General features: G+C 41.4%; 1 protein-coding gene and 1 non-coding gene across 4 annotated transcripts in view; both read right to left on the bottom strand.

Annotated features, from left to right (window-relative positions):
* Positions 1-13,733, bottom strand: part of KANSL2 (KAT8 regulatory NSL complex subunit 2) — a 34,386-nt gene that overhangs the window by 10,004 nt on the left and 10,649 nt on the right. For all 3 annotated transcript variants that reach the window (XM_053556732.1, XM_053556731.1, XM_053556733.1), the window contains exons 5-7: positions 11,164-11,331; positions 8,226-8,388; positions 7,361-7,457 (exon numbers count right to left, since the gene is read on the bottom strand). In XM_053556732.1, coding sequence (XP_053412707.1) covers positions 7,361-7,457; positions 8,226-8,388; positions 11,164-11,331 — 428 coding nt within the window. The remainder of the gene's footprint in view (positions 1-7,360; positions 7,458-8,225; positions 8,389-11,163; positions 11,332-13,733) is intronic.
* LOC128562995 (small nucleolar RNA SNORA2/SNORA34 family) lies at positions 7,128-7,264 on the bottom strand. Its single transcript, XR_008373673.1, has one exon. It is a non-coding gene; the product is annotated as a small nucleolar RNA SNORA2/SNORA34 family (small nucleolar RNA).

Genomic DNA, 13,733 nt, shown 5'->3' with positions numbered 1-13,733 from the left:
CGACCCTTTAATACAGTTCCTCATGGGCAGCGCCTGTGGCTCAGTCGGTAAGGCGCCAGCCCCATATACCGAGGGTGGCGGGTTCAAACCCGGCCCCGGCCAAACTGCAACCAAAAAATAGCCGGACGTTGTGGCGGGTGCCTGTAGTCACAGCTACTCGGGAGGCTGAGGCAAGAGAATCGCCTAAGCCCAGGAGTTGGAGGTTGCTGTGAGCTGTGTGATGCCACAGCACTCTACCCAGGGCCATAAAGTGAGACTCTGTCTCTACAAAAAAAAAAAAATAGTTCCTCATGTTGTGGTGACCCCTACTTCATAACTATAATTTTGCTACTGTTATGAATCATAATGTAAGTAAGTATCTGATATGCAGGATGTATTTTCATTGTTACAAAGGGTTCGCAACCCACAGGTTGAGAACTGCTGCTCTATAGAATCAATCAAAACTAAAAACATGATTAGATAAAATTCAAGTTTAAGTTACTCTACAAAATACATTTTATGGGGCGGCGCCTGTGGCTCAGTGAGTAGGGCATCGGCCCCACATACCGAGGGTGGCAGGTTCAAACCCACCCTGGCCAAATTGCAACAACAAAAAAAATAGCCAGGTGTTGTGGCGAGCGCCTGTAGTACCAGCTACTTGGGAGGCTGAGGCAAGTGAATTGCCTAAGCCCAAGAGCTAGAGGTTGCTGCGAGCTGTGATGCCACAGCACTCTACCAAGGGCGACAAAGTGAGACTCTCTAAAAAAAAAAAAAAAAAATACATTTTATGCAAGCGTTATCATTTCTTGAAATCTTAACTAAGTGATTATTTTCTCTGGATTACTATTTTTTTTTTTTGAAACCAGGTATTCTGTTGCCCAGCCTAGAATGCACTAGCGTCATCATAGCTTACTACAACCCTAACACAGCTCACTACCTCAAGCTCCTAGGCTCAGTGATCCTCCTGCCTCAGGCTCCAGAGTAGATGGGACTATCAACACATACCATCACACCTGCTAACTGTTCTATTTTGTAAGATGGGATCTAACTCTTGGTCAGACTAGTCTTGAACTCCTGGCCCTGAGCAATCCTCCTACCTTGGCCTTCCAAAGTGCCAGTGCTACTTGGGAGGCTGAGGCAAGAGGATCACTGAAGCCCATGAGTTTGAGGTTGATATGAGCTGTGACACCACAGCACTCTACCAAGGACGACTCGAGACTCTGTCTCCAAAAAAAAAAAAAAACAAAATGCTAGTGCTAGGATTATAGGTGTGAGCCACTGCAACCAACCAAATATTATTTTCAACTTGGCTTCTTTTATTTTTTTTTTATTTTTTAAATATTTTTTATTAATCATAACTTTGTACATTGATGTATTTATGGGGTTCAGGGTACTGGTTCGATATATAATGTAAAATACTTACATTGAACTAAGTAACACATCCATCACAATTATACTCCTTTCTTAATAGTTTTGAAATGTACCGTTGCATCATGCACATTAGGTGAAGCTGGGGCTTCTTTTAAACGAGAAAACACAATTTTTATAAATTTGACTGCACCAGGGTTATGCAATTATGCTTAATTTTTCTGAAAAATTTTAAAACAATTTTTTAAAAATTAAAAAAATCTATGGGGGCAGCACCTGTGGCTCAAAGGGGTAGGGCGCTGGCCCCATATGCCGGATATGGCGGGTTCAAACCCAGCCCCAGCCAAAAAGTGCAAAAAAAAAAAAAATCTAATGAACATTTTAGTTTTTTAAATCAAATAAATGTTCAGTAAAGCTATTTTTTTCTATCCATACTTAGAAACAGCTAAACTCTAAAGCAGAGTTTCACAACCAAGCACTGACACTGTAGGCCAGGTAACTCCTTATTGGATGTGGATATTTATTTGGCATCCCTTATCCATTAGTTGTCAGTAGCACCCCAAACCCTGAGTTACAACAACCAAAAATGTCTCCACAAATTGCCAAATGGAGGACAAAATGGCCCCCAGTTATTTAAAAGAACCGGAGATAACACAAAGTAAACAAAACCTTTATTCATTTATTTATTTGTTGTTATTGTTGCAGCTTTTGGTCGGGGCTGGGTTTGAACTACCTCCGGTATATGGGGCCAGCACCCTAGTCCTTTAGCCACAGGCGCCGCCCTTTATTTATTTTGAGACAGTCTTAGTGCCATGGCATCACAGATCACAGCAACCTCCAACTCTTGGGCTTAAGCAATTCTCTTGCCTATGCCTACCAAGTAGCTGGGACTACAGGCTCCTGCCACAATGCCTGGCTATTTTTTTGTTGTATCATTTTTTTTTTTTTTTTTTTGAGACAGAATCTCAAGCTGTCACCCTGGGTAGAGTGCCATGGGTTATCATAGTTCACAGCAACCTCCAACTCTTAGGCTCAAGAGATCCTCTTGCCTCAGTTTTTCTATTTTTATTTTTAATTATTATTATTTTTTTTTTTAGAGACAGTCTCACTATATCACCCTCAACAGAGTACCGTTGCATCACAGCTCACAGCAACATCCAACTCCTGGGCTTAAGCGATTCTCTTGCCTTAGCCTCCCAAGGAGCTGGGACTACAGGTGCCTGGCTATTTTTTTGTTGCAGTTTGGCTGGGGCTGGGTTTGAACCCACCACCCTCAGTACATGGGGCCGATGCCCTACCCACTGAGCCACAAGCACCTCCCTGTAGTTGTCATTGTTGTTTAGCAGGCCCAGGCTGGGTTCATACCCACCAGCCCCAGTGTATGTGGCCAGCACCCTAACTACTGAGCTACAGGCGCCGAGCCAACAAATTATTTATTGAATGATCGAATGAATAAACATGTGAATCTAATGGAAATAACCAAATTTGCGCTCTATGCTTAAGAAAATCCAAACAGTATCTAAGGTGCTTAAGAAGCCCAATGTTATTTTAAATTATTCATATTTAAAATATTAATTAGCCCAGGAACAACAGCTTACCCCTATAATCTTAGCACTCTGGGAGGCCGAGGGAGGTAGATGGCATGTGCTCAGGAGTTCAAGATCAGCCTCAGTCAAGAAAGAGAGACCCCATCTCTACCAAAAATAGAAAAACCTAGCCAGGCATAGTAGAGGGTGCCTGTAGTCCCAGGTACCGGGAGGCTGAGGCAAGAGGTTCACTTAAGCCTAAGAGTTTGAGGTTGCCATGAGCTATGATGCCATAGCACTCTAGCCTGGGGCAATAGAGTGAGACTATCTCAAAAAAATAAATATGAATAAAATATTAATCCATTAAATATTTTAACCAGAAACTTTTTTCATGGAATTTAAGGGACTTTGACAAAAGCCTGTTACTTAATACCACAGTAGCCTAGAAAACACTTCCCCCATCATCCTCCACCCCATCTCCTTTCAGATGGGGACAACAGAGACCAAAAAAAGGGAATCGTTAACCTACAACTAGAGTCTGGATCCTTCACTTTCAGTCCAGTGCTGTCTCCATTAGACCAGAGTAAAGAGTTAACAGATCACCAATGGCAGTCGCATCTTTCTCTGGGATAAGGACTTAAGGAAGGGTAAGTGACTTAGGCAATTATGGAGCAGAAAGAGCATAAAAGGGAAAAACACTTCCCTTCTCCTTACAAATACATTTAATTTTCAATTTTGCTTTTTAAAATACTTAATGAACTATTTGAGTACAACATTGTAAGAATGTCTAAAATAGGCATTAATATCTGTAAACTGGGCTTTTTCTTTATAAAATTCAAGCTCACCAAAAAACCCAGAAAGTATAAAGAAACAGTGAAAAAAGACCATTCATAATCCTACCATACAAAACTAATCAAAGTTCTGTGTTACATTCCTTCCCAGTATTTAGTTTCATAGTTAAAACATATTCTGCAGGACTCAGCGCCCATAGCACAGTGTTTATGGCACCAGCCACATGCACCGAAGGTGGCGGGTTCAAACCCGACCCAGGGCCTGCTAAACAATGACAACTGCAACAAAAAAAATAGCTAGGCATTCTGGCGGGCGCCTGTAGTGCCAGCTACTTGGGAGGCTGAGGCAAGAGAATCGCTTAAGCCCAAGAGTTTGAGGTTGCTGTGAGCTGTGAGGCCACAGCACTCTACCAAGGGTGACATAGTGAAAATCTTTCTCAAAAAAAAAAAAAACCATACTCTACAGGCTGGGCCCAGTGGCTCATACCTGTAATCCTAGCACTGGGAGGCCAAGGAAGGTAGCCTGCTTGAGGTCCAAGACAGCCTAAGCAGGAGCAAGACCCTGTCTCTACTAAAAATAGAAAAATTAACCAGGTGTTGTGGTAAGCCCCTATAGTCCCAGCTACTAGGGAGGCTGAGGGAGGAGGATCATTTGAGCCTAGGAGTTCAAGATTGCAGTGAATTGAGATGACACCACTCACTACACTCTACCCAGGGCAACAGATTGAGCTATCTTAAAGGGGAAAAAAAAACAAAAACTCTACAGAATTCCACATCCTATTTTTATCAGTTTCATTTTCCAGTCATTCACAGATAAAGTTAAATACCTGAAAATATTCCATATTATATTCACATTACATTGTGCCTTTTCTTTATCTCTGAAAATTTTAAGGCTACCTCCACCTAAAAGAGTAGTTTATGTCAAAACACTGGTCTACATTTATCTTTTTTTTTCTTTTTTGAGACACAGAGTCTGTCTTTGTCATCCTCCACAGAGCGCTATGGCATCATAGCTCACAGCAACCTCAAACTCTTAAGCTCAAGTTATCCTCTTGCCTCAGCCTCCCAAGTAGCTGGGACTGTAGCACCTGCCACAACGCCCACAGAGTCTTGCTCTTGCTCAGGCTGGTCTCTAATTCGTGACGTCAAGCAAACCACCTGCCTCAGCCTCCCAGAGTGCTAGGATTACAGGCATGAGCCACCACGCCTGGCCTACGTTCATCTTCTTAAAATAAGGTCTCAGAGGTAAAATGGCCCTATCAAAGAATATGAATATTTTCAAACTGGTCTCCAAAAAGCTTTTATCAATTTATATTCACACTGGCAAGTTAGGAAGGTCCCATTTTATCATGCCCTCACCTAATTTTGAAATTCATTCACTCATTAGAAACAAATTGTATATTTTCAAAGAAATATATGTACCAAGTCAAATTTACAGATTTAAACTTTCCTTGTTTTATTTCCTATTTACAGTTAACTTTAAACAACACTAGTTTGAACTCCCATGTCCACTTGCACATGGGACTTTCTTCTGCCTCTGCCACCCCAAGATAGCAAGACCAAGACCCCTCCTCTTCCTCCTCTACTTACTCAATGTAAATATAAGGGTGAAGACTTTTATAATGATCTACTTCTACTTACACAATAGCAAGTATACGCTTTTTTTTTTTTTGAGACAGAGCCTCAAGCTGTCACCCTGGGTAGAGTGCCATGGCATCACAGTTCACAGCAACCTCCAACTCCTGGGCTCAAGAGATTCTCCTGCCTCCACCTCCCAAGTAGCTGGGACTATTGGCGCCTGCCACAACGCCTGGCTTTTTTGGTTGCAGCCATCATTGTTATTTTGGCGGGCCCATGCTGGATTCAAACCCGCCAGCTCAGGTGTATGTGGTTGGCGCCTTAGCCACTTGAGCCATAGGTGCCGCTTTTTTCTTTGGAGACAAGAGCCTCAAGTTGTTGCCCTGGGTAGAATGCTGTGGTCTCACGGCTCATAGCAACCTCTAACTCCTGGGCTTAAGCGATTCTCATGCCTCAGCCTCCCAAATAACTGGGACTACAGGCACCCGCAACAATGCCCAGCTATTTTTTTGGTTGTAATTATCATTGTTGTTTGGCAGGCCCGGGCTGGATTCGAACCCGCCAGCTCAGGCGTTATGTGGCTAGCACCTTAGCCACTTGAGCTACAGGCGCTGAGCCTGTAATTTTTTTTTTTTTTGAAACAGGGTCTTATTCTGTTGCCCAGGCTAGATGCAGTGGCTTAATCATAGGTCATCACAGCCTCTAATTCCTGGGCTCAAATAACCTTCCTCCCTCAGTCTCCCAAGTAACCGGACCTAAAAGCACAAACCACCATGCCCGGCTAATTTTTCTTTTTATTTTTGTAAAGACAAGAGTCTCCTTATTTTTCGAAGGCTGGTCTCAAACTCGTATCCTCAAGTGATCCTCCTGCCTCGGCATCCTGAGTAACTAGGATTGTAGGCACAAACTGTACCCTCATTTTCTTAATAACATTTTTTCTCTAGCTTACCTTGCTTTAAGAATGTAGTATATGACATATATAAAATTTGTGTTAATCGACCAGGCATGGTGGCTCATACCTATAATCCTAGCACTCAGGGTGACCAACAAGGGAGGATCTCTTGAGCTTAGGAGTTAGAGATCAGCCTGAGCAAAGTGAGATCCCATCTCTACTAAAAGTAGAAAAATTAGCTAGGCATTGGGGCAGGCACCTATCTATAGTCCCAGCTATTCGGGAGGCTAGGGCAGGAGGATTGCTTGAACCTAGGAGTTCAAAGTTGTTTTGAGCTAGGCTCAGCACCTGTAGCTCAAGTGGCTAAGGCGCCAGCCACATACAACAGAGCTGGTGGGTTCAAATCCAGCCCGGGCCTGTCAAACAACGACAACTACAACCAAAGAATAGCTGGGCGTTGTGATGGGCGCCTGTAGTCCCAGCTACTTGGGAGGCTGAGGCAAGAGAATCACTTTAGCCCAGGAGTTGGAGGTTACTGTGAGCTGTGAGGCCACGGCACTCTACCTAGGCCAGAGTTTTTTGAGGCTCTGTCTCAAAAAAAAAAAAAAAAAAAAAAAAATGGTATTATGATAGTTCAAAAGCAAATCAATCGAAAGGAGGGAGGGGACAGCTTTTCATTTTTGGAAACAGTAAGCTTCTAATTTGAATGAGGTTTAAAAGATAAAAGTTAAGCCCCCGACTATACAAAAGGATAATACTAGAGAGAAGTTCATACTGTAGAATTATCTTTTTATTTTGGGTAAAAACCCAGTCATTTTGGGGAGCTGTAATTAAGATTTAACAGCATTAATTAAGATTTAACAGCATTATAATTCTAATAAATAACTTAAATATCCTTGTGAGATAAATATAGTAATATTTTATGGGTATTTTGGAACCCGACAGTATTAAGACTACAAATCACACTAGCCTACATCTATCACCAATGACTCATACTGTTTCTTTCTAATGAATTGACCATTACATTTCCAAGGTTCTGAAATGGCCAACAGACCATAGAAAGATAATTCTTTAGGCTCCTGCTTGAAACCAACAGCTTTAGCAAACTGCTGGCCTTGATTCAGGGCCAACAGAAAACAAAACCTTCAGTTAAACAAACCAGCAGAGATTCCCACTATCCCTAGTCTAGTGTATCAAGCCTGAACAAGTGCCAAATAAAAAGATACGGGTAAGGCAGTGTCTGGTCATTGGAAGAGACTGATTGGAACAACGAACATCATCCACGAAGGCCAAGCATCTCTGACTGGAACGAGTGGTATGGGCCTAAAATGGAAAAAAAAAAAACAGATAAAACAAACCACTCAACAAAAGAACATACAATTAGAGGAATACATCCTTAAAGGCGTTGTGGCAGGCACCTGTACTCCCAGCTACTTGGGAGGCTGAGATGAGAGAATCGCTTAAGCCCAGGAGTCTGATGTTGCTATGAGTTTTGCCATGGCACTCTATCCAGGGTGACAGCTTGAGACTCTGTCTCAAATAAATAAATAATAAACTCTTCTTCCTATCAACCTTACTTCCTGACATTCAGTTGCTTCTACTTTATTTTACCTATCTTCCCACCTTTTAAGACAAGCTTGCCAAGCACCTTAAGCTTAATCTGTGCCTATTTCTGCACAGAAGAATATCTGAACTAAAAAACTTAGAAATCTATCTCAACCATTCAATTTGCAGATGAGAATATTGAAGCCCAGAGCATACTGGTCCTTAGGACACTGCTAACCCCTTATTTCCTGACTTCTAGGTAAGTACTTTCACTATAACCCAACGGCATTAAGTCAGGTTTCAGAGTCAGGACTGAATACAGGCAGTCCCCAGATTACAAACATCCAACTGAAACAACTCACACTTACCAAAGGAGACTATTAGAATAGGTAAATGTATCTGTTCCTACATAAATTCAACTTAAAAACAAAGCTATAGAACTTATTTCATTCAGAACCCAGGAACTGCCTGTACGGTGTTTTGACAATTACCTAACTTCATTAATAAAGGGAATGTATATTCCTTAGAGGTGTATATGCAAATCACCTGTTGGGCAGCACCCTCTGTGGCCAGCATTCTGCGTTCCTTCAACTGCCTGTGTAGTAAGGCTTCCACACCATAGCGCTGGCGGTACCGCCGGAGACATTTTAATTGCTTTAAGTTCTCTCGTTCTTTGGCCAAAAGTCCCTCTGGGCCAGTCAGAAGACTGCTACCTAGAGAGTTATAAGAGTCAAGATGTCATTTGCCAACCAACCCATCAAGATGCTTCTATATATCTACAAGTAAACAAGAAAATCTCTGACTGCAAGGTAGGTAATTTCAAAAGCAAATTCTCCATTCTAGGTACCAAGAAGAAATAAATCTAATAACCTTCCAGTCAATGATGATCACTATTCTATAGTAAGCAAGTCTATGCAAACCTACCCCCAAAGTCTGAAGGTGATGACAGGTCAAAGAAAGACAGTGAAAAATCCAGAACAATTGGAAACACTATTAGAATAGAGACTTAAAAACAGAAGCCACGTCTCCAGCTAACACTCCCCACCCCACAGTTTACAGACTATAAAGAAGGAATAGGTAGGACAATTGAAGGTGACCCCTCAGAGAAAGGCAAGAACGCTAAGTGAATCTACCAGGGCAGGATTTATGGTCAAGGCTATTTTGACCTAGGGCAGGATTTACATGATAACAGTAAATAAGGTAGAAATCTTAGAGGCATCCCCAGAATAGGGGTGAATGAGAAGTCAAGACAGCAACTGCATCTGTCTTGGAGCTGCTTTAGCTCCCACAACTCCATATACAATGATGGTACCTTAAGATTACAAATGGAGCTAAAAAGATCCTGTTGCCTAGTGACGTCTTAGTATAACACATTACTCTTAAATTATTTATTTTTTTTTTTGGATACAGAGTATCACTTTATCGCCCTTGGTAGAGTACCATGGGGTCACAGCTCACAGCAACCTCAAACTCTTGGGCTCAAGTGATTCTCTTGCCTCAGCCTCCCAAGAAGGCGGGACTGCTACAATGCCCGGCCTAAAACATTACTCTTGAATTTGTGATAATGCTCATGAATAAATCTACAGTGCTAACAGTCGTATAAAAGTACAGCATATACAATTATATATAGTACATAATACTTGGTAATAATAAACTGTCACTGCTTTATGTATTTGCTATACTACACTTTTTATTATTAGAGTGTACTAGTCCTACTTATTAAAAAAAGTAAACTAGACTCGGCGCCTGTGGCTCAAGCAGCTAAGGCACCAGCCACATACACCTGAGCTGGCAGGTTCACATCCAGCACAGGCCCACCAAACAACGACAACAGCTGCAAACAAAAAATAGCTGGGTGTTGTGGTGGGTGCCTATAGTCCCAGCTACTTGGGAGGCGGAGGGAAAAGAATCGCTTAAGCCCAAGAGATTCAGGTTGCTGTGAGCTGTGACGCCACAGCACTCATCTGAGGGCAACATACTGTCTCAAAAAAATTAAATATAAAAGAGCATCAGGGAGTTCCTTCAGGTGGTGTTCCAGAAGGCATGGATAGCCTAGGAAATGACAGCTGCATACATTATTGTTCCTGAAGGCCACCCAGTAGGGCAAGATGTTGAGGTGGAAGACAATGACATTGATGATCCCGACTCTATGTAGGCCTAGGCTAATGTGTATGTTTGTGTGGTTTTTTTTTTTAGACAGAGTCTCACTTTCTTGCCCTTGGTAGAGTGCTATGGCATCACAGCTCACAGCAACCTCAAACTCTCGGGCTCAAACGCTCCTCTTGCTTCAGCTTCCCAAGTAGCTAGGACTACAGGCACCCACCACAATGCCTGGCTGTATTTTAGAGATGGGGTCTCGTTCTTGCTCAGGTTGGTCTCAAATTCCTGAGCTCAAGCAATCCACCCACCTTGGCCTCCCGGAGTGCTAGGATTACAGGCATGAGCCAACGTGCCCAGCCTTGTGTCTTAGTTTTTAATAAAAAAAGGTTAAGAAGTAAAAAATAATAAAAAACAATAAAAAAAATTTAAAGAGAAAAATAGCTTACAGATTCAGGACATAAGAATATTTTTGTAAAGCTGTATTATGTGTTTTAAGCTAAGTATTGTTACAAAAGTCAAGAGTGAAGAAGTTAAAAAATCTTTAAAGTTTGTAAAGTTACAGAAAACTAAATTTATTATGGAAGAAAAAGGATTTTGAAAATAAATTTAGCCTAGCCTAAATGTACAGTATATATAAAGTCTATAATAGGATGCAGTAGTAGGCGGTGCCTATGGCTCAGTGAGCAGGGCGCCGGCCCCATATACCGAGGGTGGCGGGTTCAAGCCCGGCCCCAGCCAAACTGCAACAACAACAAAAAAAAAATAGCTGGGCGTTGTGGCGGGCGCCTGTAGTCCCAGCTACTTGGGAGGCTGAGGCAGAAGAATCGCCTAGGCCCAGGAATTGGAGGTTGCTGTGAGCTGTGTGACGCCACGGCACTCTACTGAGGGCGATAAAGTGAAACTCTGTCTCTACAAAAAAAATAAAAAAAATAAAAAAATAAAATAGGATGCAGTAGTAATATTATAGGCCTTCACGTTCACTCCCCACTCAATAGACCAATTCAGAGCAACCTCTAGTCCTGCGAGGTCCATTCATGCTAACTGCCCCTACACAGGTGTTACCAGTGGTTTTTACCCTTTATACCACATTTCAACTGAACCTTTTCTATGTTTATACATACAAATAATTACCATATAATTCACACAGCACTCAGTATGGTAACATGCTGTACAGGTTTGTAGCCTAGAAGCAACATGCTATCCCATATAACCTAGGTGTATAGTATGTTATACCATCTACGTTTGTGTTAGTACACCCTATGAAGTATAAACAATGACAAAATCACCTAGTTATTATACACGTATCTGTCTTTAAGCAACACATTGACTGTACCACCAAATCACATGTTAAACCCACAATAGCTTATTGGAACTGGCACATAACTTGCCTAGAGCTTCATGTTCCATTTTGCGATTATGTAAGTACCGGCGCTTCTTCTCCTTGAGCAAATGCTGAAGTCGTTTAAACTGATCAATGTACAAAGACTGCAAACGAATTAGCTTCTCACGCATAATCAGAGCCACTTCTTCTGCTGTGTAGACACCAGCATGTCTGGAATAAAACACAGAACTCAGCAAAGATAAGAAAACACAATACTAGTAAAAACCCAAGCTTAGGGCGGCGCCTGTGGCTCAGTCGGTAAGGCGCCGGCCCCATATACCGAGGGTGGCGGGTTCAAACCCGGCCCCGGCCAAACTGCAACCAAAAAATAGCTGGGCGTTGTGGCGGGCGCCTGTAGTCCCAGCTACTCGGGAGGCTGAGGCAAGAGAATCGCTTAAGCCCAGGAGCTGGAGGTTGCTGTGAGCTGTGTGAGGCCCCGGCACTCTACCAAGGGCCATAAAGTGAGACTCTGTCTCTACAAAAAAAAAAAAATTAAAAAAAAACCCAAGCTTAAAAGTAGAAAAGGGAGAACAAGTCATTCTGTTTTATAGAATGAGGTGATGATGTGTCACCTGATTAAAAAAAAAAAAAAGAAAGTAATGAGGCTAGACTTAAGTTTATTATTTAACAAGTGGTCAGGTTGAGACAATCACCTCATCAGACAGGAATGTTTTTGCAGAGCATTTTACCATTCAAGTTATTAAATAACAAAACAAAATCTCCAAAGAATGGATAATAGTCTGCAAATTCACAACGTGGGGGATTGGAATATGCTTTATTATTTTTCCTAGTTATTAATTTGCATTATGCTTACAAGAAGTAAAGATGTGGAATACTCTAAATTTTTCTTTTTTTTTTTTTGGCCAGGGCTGGGTTTGAACCCACCACCTCTGGCATATGGGACCGGCACCCTACCCCTTTGAGCCACAGGTGCTGCCCAGGAATACTCTAAATTTTTCATTCAGAGTAAATTTTATTATCTATATTCTATTCCATTAATGATTTGATATGGAATCATGACTAGTCAGGACAGCTTTAAAGTGTTCAACTTATTAACATGTATCTTAATATATTCCAGTTAGGCAGTACGCAGTGATTCACACCTATAATCCTACCACTCTGGGAGCCCAAGGCAGGTGGACTACTTGAGCTCACAAGTTCGAGACCAGCCTGAAAAAAAAGCACGACCCTGTGTCTACTAAAAATAGAAAAACTGAGGCAAGAGGATCACTTGAGCCCAAGAATTAGAGGTTGCTGTGAGCTATAACACCATGGCACTCAACCCAGGGCGACAGCTTGAGACCGTCTCAAAAAAAAAAAAAAAAAGTAAAAATAATATAAATTAATATATTCCAATTAAAACATAAAAGATACCAACATCAAGTTGATTATAACTTGAAATTTTAAAAAAGATGCATTCCTATATTGGAGCTTATACATATGGACTCTCAAATACGCGTCACAATGGGCTATACCCTGTCCTGAGCTCCTTTTCTTGACGATAATTCTCAAAATTCAGTACACTGGATTAACCCCTAATTGCCACAGAACTTGGCAAAGACCCATATCAACATTATTAAGTCTTGCTAACAATTATAAATTAGGAGAACTTCTAACAGTTATGCTAGTGACTAATGTGCTAAAGATTATTTCCTGCTGAGAACACATGATAAAAATAAAATGGAGCCAATCAAGCTAGGCTAACACAACATAGTTGGTCTGGTCCTACCTGACCTTCGACTCAATGTCTCCCATATTTATTATTTTGTAGATTCAGCTCTAACTTAAGAGACATATATCTTAAATAGTTTAGGACAGTTGACTTAGAACATTAACTTCTAAACTAAAATATTGTTTTGAGTCACAGATTATACTGATTAGTGTTTACTATAGGTCATAGGTTCTACTGATCGTTGTTTAAGATAAGGGTTAACACGGTCTTCACTTTAAAGTGTATTATATAGAACTGTAATTTTAGAGACAGAACAGAACAGTCTTGGAGAGGCCATTCTTACTGTTCGCCAGAATTCCGGCCTTCTGACAAAATTTGATGGACTTTTCCCCATCTCTACAAACTGACAGTGACAGGCAGCTGGACCCTCTTTGTCCAGTAACACTGCCTCTGATTTTAAGTAATGCAAAATCAGGAGATTAACTTCAAAATTTGAAAGATTTTAGGTTCCAAGGCAAGATTCAGTGGCTCTCTCCTGTAATCTTAGCACTCTGGGAGGCAGAAGCAGGTGGGTTGCTTGAACTCAGGAGTTCCAGACCAGCCTAAGCAAGAGCATAGTTAGGTGTTGTGGCAGGCACCTATATAGTCTCAGCTACTTGGGAGGCTTGAGGCAAGATGATCACTTGAGCCCAAGAGTTTGAGGTTGTTGTGAGCTATGACACAACAGCACTTTACCAGGGTAGCAAAGTGAGACTCTGTCTCCAAAAAAAAGAAAAGTAATTTTAGTTTTAGGTTCCATTTGTCTTGTCTGATCATTAAAATAGAAAAAACAAGCTATATATATATTAACTTGATATTAAATTTCATATTTTTTTTTTTTGTAGAGACAGAGTCTCACTGT

This window comes from Nycticebus coucang, chromosome 12 (genome assembly GCF_027406575.1).
Source record: "Nycticebus coucang isolate mNycCou1 chromosome 12, mNycCou1.pri, whole genome shotgun sequence".
Classification (NCBI taxonomy): domain Eukaryota; kingdom Metazoa; phylum Chordata; class Mammalia; order Primates; family Lorisidae; genus Nycticebus; species Nycticebus coucang.
This window is presented reverse-complemented; position numbering and strand designations above follow the sequence as displayed.